The following is a 13,124-nucleotide window of genomic DNA, read 5'->3' as shown; positions in this document are numbered from 1 at the left end:
AACTTGTGGATAGTTTTTGTTATATGGAACACCTCAAACGCCTCATGAACTGTACTTCATTCTGTAAATTGATCATTTATTAAAACAAAGTGTGCCATTAAAACATCAAGTGTTTCTATTTTGCATGGTTAGAACAGCTTTGTCACATCTGGAAAATGCACACATCTAGATTAGAATTGTTTACCACATTCTTCTCTTCGATGCAACATGGCGTAATTCCCTTCAGATTCCATTTCAAGGTCAAATTTATAGCTAAAATCAGTACTGAACGAACGAACGAACGAGTGAACGAACGAACCAATGAGGCATTTATAGTGTTTTCATATGTGCGGGACACACCCAAAGCACATACGATCATATCAGGGAATCTCTCCTCAACCACCACCTGTGTGAGGCATCCACAAATGGCTGACAAATGCCATGAACTATAATGTAAATGAGAATAATTTCTGTAGTGACATGCTTGTGAACAACAGTTTGTTGTCCTAAGAATAGTCAACGTATACTGTAAGGATTAATTCAGTGACTCAAATTGGTGCATTTGGCACCAGTTTCGCCACCTGGTAATTTAGTTGTTGTTGTTTTTTTACTCTTTCCATTTAATACTTTTGCTATTTGTCATCTCAATATTAAATCATAGAACACCCTAAACAAGTTGTCTGGCAGATTTATCAAGAATTGTCAGTTTGGGTGTAGCATTCAGATTGCACAATTCAGTCAATGCGTTTCCCAAAAGCATTGTTAGCCAACTATAATCAAAGGTTCCTACATTTTGTCCTCATAATTTAACGAGTCTGTGTTTGCCAAACCATAGCTCTAACGAACATTCGCAATCAGCATCGCAAAGTGGTTGGAATTACAGCTCTCCACCTGTGGTTACAAGCATAGTTTATTTTTGTATGACATGTGGACTTAATAAACCCTTATCTTGAGCAAAATAAGCAAGCTGACATTTAATACAATCTATATCTTTAATTTTAAATATATACAAATTTAAATAATGTCTTTTAGTTTGTCGAAAGATTAAAATTTGGGCATACAAACTCACTTATAATGACTAATATGTCCATCTAGTCTTACCTAACAATTTCACAGGTGAAGAGGTGACTAAATAAACCACATAGGAACCATGTCATCATGGTTCTAAACTTGAATGCAGCAATTTCTTTCCGTAAATCATTTTCCCAATCAAATTACACAGTAATTTTCTTCCTCTAGAGGCAGTGTCCATGCATCATGAACTTGATTTTTTTTTTGCCTTTTGTATTGCTTCAGTCAAAACCATACAATACATTAAAAGAGAATCTGACACTAAATTAATCTAAATTCAAATGTGGAGTGTCTGGCAATGATGTCAACCTGTTCTAATCTCGAAATGTCTCAGCCCAGCTTATCATTCAGTTAAAGGTATTTGCTATCATTTTATTTTATTATCAGAAAGGCATCTTTAAAGGCTTATCACACAAAGGCCTGATTTGCCACATTGGCCACATTCAACAACAAAAATATTCCTGGATTACCTGGAATCTCACGAGACAACCCTGCTAAACTATGCTAAAGCCTGCCGGCATTGGTGATTGGTTACAAGGTAGTTTGTGACGTCAGAAAGAACAGCGATTTCAAACCTGGTTTTTAAAACTTTTGAGTCTTTTTTCACTGTAGTTTTAAGGAGAAAATATTCCGACTTATGACTCTGCACATGGGTTGTCTTAAAGCACATTAAAAACACCACATAGACATAAACAACAATAAAAACTTGATTTTCCACAGAGGGGATTTTAAAACATTATCCTATTTATTTCCTCAATCCTCAGCTTCCGGGCATCTCCCCACTAATTTCAAAAAATTAAAACTAATTCCTACGCCCTTGGAAACAATAGTGTGTGACATTTCCTTCTGGAAATGATGTCTCAATCCAGTACTTTCGCCATAAAGACAGCACTGCCTTTCTTGATGGTAAAAACTTCGACCCACTTTAGGAGCTTATCAACTATGACTAAAACATCCTGATAACCCTTGCATTTTAGAGTCATACAATTCCATTGCAATTCACAAAATCATCCTGAGGGTTTTTCCCAAATGAACCGAATTGGTTGGCATATTAAGTTTTGACATAATGCATTTCTCTAAAAATCCTTTGTCCATATTATTTCACCATGCACACATTCATAAATGCCTAAGTGTCCAACACACACTGTATATGTGACTAGATCAGGAAGCACGGTTTGGAGTGTATTATTTGATCATTTAGATCAAATCCGAATCCACAGATTTTTCACTTTGGCTTCATCTGAGAGCTGTGAGTGAGGTGATTCAGCATGCAAATGACATGCCTGAACAGTGCACATAGTTAGTAATGGACTGAAATTCAGTTTAGGTGGAGCATTGGGGCTCGCCAATTGAAATTTTAGAGATCCGCCTGAAGAATTGGCATTAGTCATGTGTACTTAGACTGGAGAGACTAATAATGGAATTTTCACGTAGAGCAACAGAGTGTTGCTAGAACAATCTATAGGGTGAGCCTCATTTTGCAGTATTATTCTAACTAAGTGTACATGGGAAACCATGGCATGATTATATGAGATACCATTGAAGGAAGTTAAGTTGGGCTGCTTATTGGTAAGGGTCATGACTTCCGGAACTGGTCTTACCTTAATTAAGTGTGTACATATCTAATAGGGACTTGTATGGGGTATGGAGTATGGAGCGGCACCTAAAGTTATTAGTTAACTGTTTCTGACTAATTGACCAAGACTGATGAGTTTGTGACTGTGAGATTGTGTACTCGGCCAGTGCGAGACTTAAAAATTTACAAGAATCCAAATGAACGAGTTTAATTAGAACAAAGAGTCAAATAGAATTATTACCCACACGGAAATGTAATATATGACATATATGTCCCTATATCGCAGTGACGCTGTCATATATGCTAAATATATGAAATTGTCCATATTAAATGAGTGTATTGACATATATTAATATAATGAATGTATATGATTATTCTTTATATAATATTGTATGTTATAACCATATATTCCACTGATATGTTTAATTTATATATGCCAATATATTTAAAAACATACATACATTTTGCATGCTTATGGTTTCCTTATTAATTTATTCCTTTTCCTTATTTGAACATCTTGAACTTTTAAACAAAACAAGTCTACACAATCCACATTTCTTTTCAATTTCTATCCCATTTTAGAATTAGCACCATTTTTTTACCTTAGAACTGGCTCATAAAAATAAAACAAATACTAAACAAATCATATACGCAAACTTAACTTTTTTTTCATACAATCAATAACCATATAACAATATAATCAATTTCTATATGTAAGAAAATATATACATTAGTACATGCACTACATATGCAGATGTAGACAGAATAATACACAGTTAATATGTCTCCAACAAAGCATGACAGAGCGGCAAAAACTGATATAACTGATGAAAAAAAAAAAAAAAACGTTCTTTCATAATAATTTAGAAAAGTCAATATAATTATATTATTAAGTAAATATAAGTAAATATTTCAAATAAAAGTTGCGTTCATGCGGTCCCCATAAGCAAACAAAGTTATGTCATAAATGATAGGAAACCTGTAGAAATCCATTTTCTCGTAACTAATGTTTTGGTAGGAACACAAAATTATATTGTATGTTTCTCCGGAATCAGCCAGCGCGAAGGACGTCTAGATTCTGATTGGTTGCTGGAGTTTTGCCACTGCTTGCCACCATGCTTGCCGCTGAACCGCTTCACAGCTCATTACCATAAAGTTTAGCTTCCTTCAACTTTCTAATTGACGCTCAAAATGCCCAAAACGCGACACTGATGGATTTGACGCTCCTTGCAGCTGAGAAAAACCAGCTTCCATTGAAAATGAATGACTTCCGGCCGCTTTGGAAGCTCAAGTCGGCGGTGGTTTGAACTACAGTTACGTCATTGCATATGCGCGCCAAAATTAAAAAACATAAACATAAAGACACAATGGCCCGTCGTGTTCGAGGGACGTACGATCCTTGGTACCTCCAGTCCTCTTTTCAGATGAGGGCCCATACTGCGATCCGAACGGAAGAGCCTCCATGGTTAAAATCATGAAAGATCACACAGCGATTCAGAAAGGTAGGGCCCCCGCGGCGCCCGAACGGAAAGCTCATACTGCGATTCGACTGCATTTTGAAAGAGAGAGCCCCCCCCCCCCATATGTATAAATAGGGAGTTGCCACACACCTCTGAAAAGGGGGAGCTCCCATTGCATCCAGATGGAAACACGCCGGACTCAGAAGAAGGTGCTTGTTGTGCTTGTCTAATGTTATGTAGATGTTTCGAAAGCCTGGGACGACCATCGGCCTAGCATTTTTATTTGGTGATCGGGAAGGCCCCTTTGTGCTGCTGTGGTGGCTGCACCGATTCGGAAGGAATGTGAAGAAAACTGTTCAGTTGGGATGCCAGAGCTGTTGAGGGTGGATTTGAGGTTTCTTTGAAACCAATGTCTGGAGGCCGGGAGGTTGTCATCATCGATGAAGAGAGGATCGAGAGAAGAGGTGATTTGGGATTTCCTTTGGTGGAGAAAAAAGTTTAAGGACTGGTATGTTTGGATAGGGGTTGGCAAATTGAAGATGAATGGCCATGTTTCAATTGATCGGTTTTGCTTTGTTTGATTTTGAAACGTATGGTGTCGCAGTTTATTATTTGGAGGTCGGAGAACAGGGGATGGATGGATGGGTTGGAGTTTGAGTTGATGGTAAATTCTGAGACTCTGAGGAAACCAAAAAAAAAAGCCAAATTAAACATGACACCCTAGATGCGGTTCTTGCTTTGTTCGAAGAAAAACCTGACCTGAGCGGAGAGTGGTTAGGCAGATGATGAGAATGTCTATGGTTAAAGGTTGTCTGGACGAGGGGGATTGGTATACGGCTGATACTAGGGAGACGTAACCGGCTGCTTATATACTCTGGTTGTTGATTGAAAGATTGGATGGGCTCGCTCCTGCCTAACTTACGTTTAGGAACTTCGTAAAAAAATCATATATTGTGATTTCTGGATTTTTTCTTTTACATTATGCACAGTGGCAATGCACCTACGATGACAATTCCAGACCCCTCCATGATTTCTAAGTGGGAGAACTTATTTTTCTCACTGCATTACAGTCAGTTCTATGTTTGTAGAAAGTATGCCACTTTTTGTGATTTGATCAACCTCCAGAAAACGTTTATGATTGTTTGTGGTGGAAACAGACTCAGCCAGAGTCTCAAACTAGACTGTTCACTGAAGGAGCTGGACTGTGAGCTGAGGAGGCTCAAAATAAAAAAAAAAATATTTAGAGATCAAAACGCTGGACTTTTAACCAAGTGACCTTCAGTATGAACACTATGAATGTTTATTAATGTAATTTCTGACAGCTGCGCCAGCTGGGTGGTCAAGTGTGATGGGGTCTACTAAGCTGGTTTTGTGGTGGTACTCACTCCTTTCTGATAATGGCTTTATTTTGCAGAATGGCACTTGCATCCACTAATAGTGATGCCCGCTCTGGTGACACTCTTGAGCACCTTATGCAGTTGAAACGTGCCTTTAGGATGCCAAAGGTCATCTCGGTCCTGACCCTGGTTTTACTGAGGGCCACGTGGAGATGGTTTCGTGGCTGTCTGAGGGTCAGGATTGGGGGTTAGTAAAAACCTCAAAAATGCATAACCTCTCCTACCATCAAAAAGCCGTCATAGAACACACACACACACACATATACAGTATATGGGTCTCCTTCTAGACACCGACAAATTTGTACTCTACTAGACGTCTCCCCACTTGTTCCACGGGTCTCTAGTGCTCCACTTCAGCACCATCACTTGGGAATGAAAATAAGATCTGTTGTTTTCCACTAAACACTATCACTCATAATAGAAGTACATCTCTAGTGTCTAGCCTTAGACACAGCAGTGATCAGAAAGAGTCCAAATTATGACTTTGAATATGCTTTATTCACGGCCAGGAGGACCTCATATCAATCACAGAGAATCCCACTGGCAAAAAGAACAATTTATATAGGATAGGTACATGGCAAAGGTAACATGACTCATTACATTATCTTTATCTAATATGATAAGATGTACATACTTGCAACCCAGAAACACCCACAGAAAAGCAAACTCGTTTTTTTTTATTACTCCAGCTCCACATGGTAAGTCCAACACACTAATTTGGGCTAAAATGTTGGTAGATTTTTTTTTTTCTCAAAAGCATTCAAATATTCAGCACGTAAGAGATAAGAAAAAGAAATAAAGCACTGAATTGATTCAAGTAAAAGAAAATATGTATTAAGCTAAATCATTCCCACAACTGTTTCCGGTGGTTAAATTGGCAGAGTTTCACTGCATACATGATCACAGGTGGTTGAGCAGCATTTCTGTCCGGCAGGGAACTGACCATCATGGGAACAATATTCACCACACACTGGATTCCCTTACGGCAAGCCTGTATGGATAGAGATTCAGATTTAGTCTGGCCATTTGGTGACATTAAGCATCAGATGTTAACAAAACACTCAAGGCATGAAAAGCTAATAACTTACAGAGTTAATTGCATTCTATGTATTATTCATCTTTATTAATTTTGTAAAGCCATCCTGTGCCTGAAACAGTGCTATAGGCAGAATTCAGGTACTTTTGTCAGAGAATATAACATAAAATAATAATAATAATAATAATTATTATTATTATTATTATAATTGACCCAAACATTGATATAAAATAAATAGTGTAATAACACTTTACAATATATTTGTTAACATTTGTTTACTCCATTAGTTGAATGCGTTGGAACTGACAATGAAAATACCTCTAAAGCATTTATTAAGTAAGGAATAATTGATGATGACCCGTCAAATTATTAGAAAATAATGCACACCCGAGATGGTAATGCGGTCACGAATGTACATTATTTTCTTCTAATTCAACGGACCGGACCGGAGTCAATTAGCCATTGCGTGTATCATTATGTTTAGAAAACATGGAAATAATTTGTTGTTTTTATCCTATTGTTTACTATACTTATTTGCTTGGTCAGTGTCGTCGTGGGTTTTGGTTCTTTTGCTGATGTAGGCTGTAAGGACCTTTCAAATAATTGAAATCATATGAAAATAATTCTTTGAAAATAATTGCACACCTTAGATCGTTTGATCAGATTCAAGCAGTCAAGGAGGTGGCTGTGCGCCAATGCATCAGTGCCGAGTGTGCCCTCGGTCAGGGAATAACATAGGGTGCAATGGGTCGAGTCGTGAGAGGTAAACAGATCTATTCGAAAATGCGTTTGGCAGTGAGCATCCTGAACGGAAGCCTGTAGAGGGAGCGGTTCAGCACGCGCAGGTCCAGGACTGGCCATAACCCACCAGTTTTCTTCGGGACAATGAAGTACGGGCTGTAGAAGCTGGACCTCATTTCGGCTGGAGGGACAGTCTCGATTGCACCCTTCGCCAGCAGGGTAAGAAAGGGCTGTGGCAGGGTAAGGAGGGCGCCTTTGGCGGTGGGCAGACTGAGGGATCTGAGCGGACGGTGGGGCTGTCGGGGCAGATTAAGCTTCAGTCTGCTCGTGGCCGTATGAGAACCGTTGGGCAAAGCACTCAACCGCACCGCCGAAGAGGCCGACCTGGGTGATTAGGATCACGCCAAGAAGAAGCACTCTAAGGACACAGTAGCATCGCAACAGAACATTCAACCGCAGGGGCCGCAGTGTACCCCGTCGAGGGAAGGAAGGGCGGAGGAGATCAACGAGGGATCGCTGGAAGACATGGGTCTTCGAGGATATCGAGATCTCCTGATTCACATCCGGGAAAAGGGTATTGGAGTGGACGCCGATAGGAGTCGGCGGCCACACCCAAAAACCAATCAAAAGTGGGCGGTTTTGTTCCACACTCCCACCCTCAGGTCACCTCAAAGTAGCACCTCATGTGGAGAGTGTTAGATCGGGGTGTAGATGAGGGGACTCTCTCTCTCACAAGATCATCGAGTCTCGACCGTAATGACTCGATGGTCACGTTCCCACGGGGAGAACGCGAGTCATCCACAAACGCTGCTCTAGCGTGATCAAGCCCAAGCACGCAGAGCAGAGAATGTGCTCATCAAAATCGGAGATGAGTCGACTGCGACCAGAAATGCACGGGCGAGTCGTCTTTAAAAAGACGTGCCGCGTGCAAGCTCTTTTGTGGGAGGAGAAAAAACTCTGCAATGTTGAAGCGAGCAGGGAGAAACACATTCACTGGCAGACAACTACACAGACCAGCAGGCAATGTGAACTCGCTGCAGATCGCCGTCACACCGACACTGGAGAGAGAGGCTCGTCTCATTGAGTGAAGTCAGAAATGGGTGTGGAGTAAAGAGATACTCTTGGCCCCAGAACGAAAACATGTCTGTTTTGCGTCCTCCTTATACACTCACGAGGTGAGGCCCCGCAGACCCATGGCATTTCTTTGCCATTACCATTTATATTGATCAAAGCTAAAAGGCTTTCTAAGCAAAACCCCCATTCGTCGTGATCCGACGGAACTCAGGGTGAGTTTTAGCATCATTTAGTGTCAAATGATCCTTCAGTAATCATTCTGAAATGCTCCTCAATTAGTATTAGTTATTATTTGTGCTCAATTATTAATAATATTTATTATATTTTTATTTGGAATGCTGAAAAATGTATTTGTGTATTCATATTTTTGTGGAAACTGTGTATCAATGTTTTTAACATTGATAATAATAAGACATGTATCTTGAGCATTAAAATCAGCATTTTATAAATATTTCTGAAGGATAATGTGACACTGAAGACTGGAGTGATGATGCTGAAAAATCAGCTTTGATCACAGGAATACATTTTGCAAAAATGCAGTGTTGTAGTACTCGAGACTCGGACTCGTCTCGGACTCAGTCTCGAGACCATATTTTAATGGTCTTGGTCTTGTCATGGACTCGTGTGCATTTGGACTCGGAATTGACTCGTAACATTTTTTTTTTAGGACTCGGACTTATTCCCGAGTCCACTCGAGTTCAATTCAAAATATTTTTCATGATTATTAATGTATGTTAATAAAATATTTCTTTAAATTGATTGACACGCCCAGTGATTGGTGATTTGACAACACCTACTATGTGGCCTTTTTACCCTAAACTGATCATATTTTTTAAACTCTAAGTAAATTCAGTAAAAAAAAAAAAAAAAAAAAAAAAGGATTTCTCTAAGTAAATAAAAGTAAATTAGGTAATCAACCCTCACTGGTCTCGGTCTCGACTCGGACTCGACCGTCTCTGGTCTCAGACTCAACTCTGACTCGACTCTCTGGACTCGGTCTTGACTCGGACTCGAGTGAGGTGGTCTCGACTACAACACTGCAAAAATGTTCAAAATTTAACAATCATTTTAAAAATATTTCGCAATATTACTATTTTTACTGCATTTGTCATTATTTTAAGATTTTTTTCCACAATCGGAGCTCTATTCAATAAAATGACAGGAATGTCATAAAGTCAAGCTCTTGAAAAGAAATACTATAACCACTAGAAAGGCACCATAAAAGCAGTACACATTCTGCGCTACAGTCTTCTAGACCAGTGCTTCTCACACCTGTCCTGAGGATCCACTGCTCTGCACATTTTGTATGTCTGTCTCCCTTATTTACCACACGTTATCAGATCATCAGCTCATTAGATGAGAACTCTACTGTATACTGCATGGTTTCTTTTGATATGCTCAATGTTTTATTGTACAGCGCTTTGGTGCGAGTTGCTTTTAGAAGTCCACATCAATTGCTACATCATTTCTCATTGCTGACAGTCCCTGTCATCGGCACACGATACGAAACATATCCAGGCACACATTGCTGTATTTGTTCTGATTTGACTGGGTTTTCTGTTATACAGACACATTACATAGAAATCATATGATTTTTTCACAGGGTTTTTTTTGGTTCTTTTGCTGTTGTTGCTGTAAGGACCTTTGAAATAACTGAAATCATTTGGCGAAGTGTTATGGACATGTACTGCAGTCAAGACCTGCCTGGAACTACTTTAGCCGTGTGTTTGAAAATAATTGAAGAGTTCAGATGCAAAAGCCTCTAAGTGCCATTTGAAATTTTCTTCTAGAATGATCATTTTTATCAAGCTTTTATATTTAAGTTCATTAATTTTACTTAAATGGCAATGAAGATTACCTATTAATTGTTATTTAAGTGAAATCACTGAACTTAAATATACAAGCTTGATAAAAATCATCATTAAAGAAGAAAATTTCAAATGGCATTTAGAGGCTTTTGCATCTGAACTCTTCAATTGTCTACCTTAAGAAATATATCAACCAATCTGATTAAAGTATTCAACAGACCTGTAGTATAGCTAATATGTAATGTAATGTAATATAGTATAGCTAATATAATATAATGTAATGTAATATACCGTAATAAACTGGAGCTATACACTGAAGTCCACATCCATTGTTGCAGCATTTCAGATTGATGGCACAGTCACTGTCATCAACACACGGCTCGAAACGTATCCAAGCACACTCTGCTGCTTCATATGTTCTTCTTGGACACACTCCTGGGTTTACTGTTATACAAACACATGACAGAGAAGCCATATCACTGAATGTCTTTTCCACTGGAGTTTTTGGTTCTTTTGCTCTTGTTGCTGTAAGGACTTTTAAAATAACTGAAATAATTTGTCAAAGTGTTATAGACATGTACTGCAGTCAAGACCTGCCTGGAACTACTTTAGCTGTGTGTTTCCCAGAAAATAATTGCATACCTTAGAAAATGTGTCAACCAATCAGATTAAAGTATTCAACAGACCTCTATAACTATAATATAATTAAATACAATATAATACCTGTAACTGGAACCATACACAGACTTCCACCGCATGAAGTGCTGCAGCATTTCTGATTTTTGGGACACTCGCTGTCATCGGTACACGACACGAAACCCTTCATGGAACACTTTGCTGGGTCATTATTTGTGATTGGAGACACTTCTGTGTTCTCTGTTATCCAGACACATGACAGAGAATACATTTTACTGAATGATGAATGTTTTTTTTTTTTTTCCTCAATGTAAAAAATATATTTGTAAGTTGTAAATATTATTTTAATACATTTTACAACATGCATTATTTTCTCAAAATGCTATGTACCAGAGTCAATTATTCCACTTATCATATTTTCCAAAAAGGGAATAATTTGTTGTTTTTATACAGTTGTTTACTATTTATTTGCTTGGTCAGAGTTGTCGTGGGTTTTGGTTCTTTTGCTTTCTTTCGGCGTTGAGTTGCGGGGGTTGCGCATGATTTCATTCCCAGTGCAAACACGTCGGTTATGTCCGTGGTCTCAACAGTAACACATGCAATTAATGTTTTTCTGTTTAATATATTAAACACAGCATCCATTTTTTCTGTCATGCTTTGACTAGCGTTACATTATATGATCATGTTCTTTTTTATGAACAAAAGACAAAAGAGAACAGACTGCCTGTGATTGTCCTGCCTGTGGGGTGCACAGAACGACGCACACCAGAATCGACTTCTCTCTCGCGCTTGAACTAATAGTGACACCCAATTATACCAAAATGTCTGTTTTGTTGAGTATCCTCATAAGAGCAGTACAGGGATACTTCACTTCTGGAAAGATAAATGTGTATTTAAAATGGGTCATTTATGTAAAAGAAATGTGAAATTATTTTTGAATTTGGAGCTTTCTAGACTGAGAAAAGACAGAAAATGTTTTGGCTTATGTGGATGGAAGACAACAACTCCCAGAATCACTGCCCCAGGAGGCCACACCTACCGGTAAAAGAGCGCAGTAGTTAAAGGACACCTATTATGTCCCTTTTTACAAGATGCAATATTGGTCTCGGGTGTCCCCAGAATGTATTTGTGAAGTTTCAGCACAAAATACCCCACAGTTAATTTATTCTAACCACTTTAAAATGTCATTTTTGGGGCCTGTTTTAAAAAGAGCTGTTTTGGTGTGTACGACCTTAAATGTAAATGAGTTGCACATTCCCGCCCTGCCTTTGGATGAGGGCGTAACTTGGTACCTATGGCAGTCGGTCTAAGCAGAAGGGCTGAGAGAGAGAGACCTGCTGTTTTGAATGTCATTCAGCCGTACATGTTTGCATCGGAATATATAAATAGTCTCTGATCAGACCCAGATGACGTAGACACTCCAGCAGAATAAACACAAATGAAAATGGACCAGGACGTCTCGGTATGGTTATTTGATACATTTATGTGTATAGAGTTGTAATCGCGTCCTGTTTGCAATTATGGATGTGCAAAACACAGACACACACTAACGCTAACGTTGGCGCATTTTTTTAAACTACAAACGCATACTGTGATAAAGTTTGCTATGTACAAGCGAAATTACATTTATGCAAGGGATCTTTTGCGTCATGTTTGCATTACTTGTCATACAGATGCTTCTGTGGTAAATGTGAGAAGATGGCAAGAAAATAAATGCAGTTTTTAATAAAATATCTTTATATATATATACAGTATATATATATATATATATATATATATATATATATTTATAAACGTATATATATATATATATATATATATATATATATATATATAAATAAACCTTAATCAAATATATAAAGAGATCTCTTCAGAAGAAATTAAATTGAACTGAATTGAATTGAATTGGTTGGTTTATGGTGCACTGTATAAACGAACTTTTTGGTGTAGTAATATATATTAAATTAATCATCATAATTTTTACTTAATAAAATTAAAATTCAATGTGAACTAGAATTTTCTAAGTAAAATGTTAAATATCTACGCGTTTAATTCATGTAATTAAATTAACTGGTTGGAAAGAGTAAATCTTATTATATATTTGCTTGTAATATTTAAACGTTTTATAGTCCCTTCACATAAACATAGTAATTTTAAGTAAATTTTAATAGAAAAGCATAGCGCGTTTGAATCCGCACATGCGCGTTTGGACAAGACAGTCTAACTGCGCACTTTGGATCTGAGACAAATTGGCGGGCTGCTGCGTGGCTGCTTTCTGTCGTGTTTGAGGTAAGTTTGTCTTTCTGTTTTACATTTAATAAAACATGGGTCTGTGTGGGTTTTGAT

General features: G+C 38.1%; 2 protein-coding genes across 6 annotated transcripts in view; one reads left to right on the top strand and one right to left on the bottom strand.

Annotated features, from left to right (window-relative positions):
• Positions 1–5,959: 5,959 nt before the first annotated feature.
• Positions 5,960–13,124, bottom strand: part of LOC120469631 (uncharacterized) — a 30,582-nt gene continuing 23,417 nt past the window's right edge. For all 4 annotated transcript variants that reach the window (XM_089124393.1, XM_089124396.1, XM_089124394.1 and 1 more), the window contains 3 exons: positions 10,866–11,018; positions 10,434–10,586; positions 5,960–6,474 (listed from right to left, as the gene is read on the bottom strand). In XM_089124393.1, the coding sequence (XP_088980519.1) occupies positions 6,464–6,474; positions 10,434–10,586; positions 10,866–11,018 (317 nt within the window). In that variant the 3' untranslated portion in view covers positions 5,960–6,463. The remainder of the gene's footprint in view (positions 6,475–10,433; positions 10,587–10,865; positions 11,019–13,124) is intronic.
• Positions 7,113–13,124, top strand: part of LOC120469501 (uncharacterized) — an 81,611-nt gene continuing 75,599 nt past the window's right edge. The window contains exon 1 of one of the 2 annotated variants that reach the window (XM_089124392.1): positions 7,113–8,435. The gene's annotated coding sequence lies outside the window, so the exon portion shown is untranslated. Of the gene's footprint in view, positions 8,436–12,609; positions 13,068–13,124 lie in introns of those variants that run through there. The other variant, XM_089124391.1, reaches the window with a different exon arrangement.

The sequence above is a fragment of the Pimephales promelas genome, chromosome 20, assembly GCF_988280905.1.
Source record: "Pimephales promelas chromosome 20, fPimPro1.hap1.1, whole genome shotgun sequence".
Taxonomy (NCBI): domain Eukaryota; kingdom Metazoa; phylum Chordata; class Actinopteri; order Cypriniformes; family Leuciscidae; genus Pimephales; species Pimephales promelas.
This window is presented reverse-complemented; position numbering and strand designations above follow the sequence as displayed.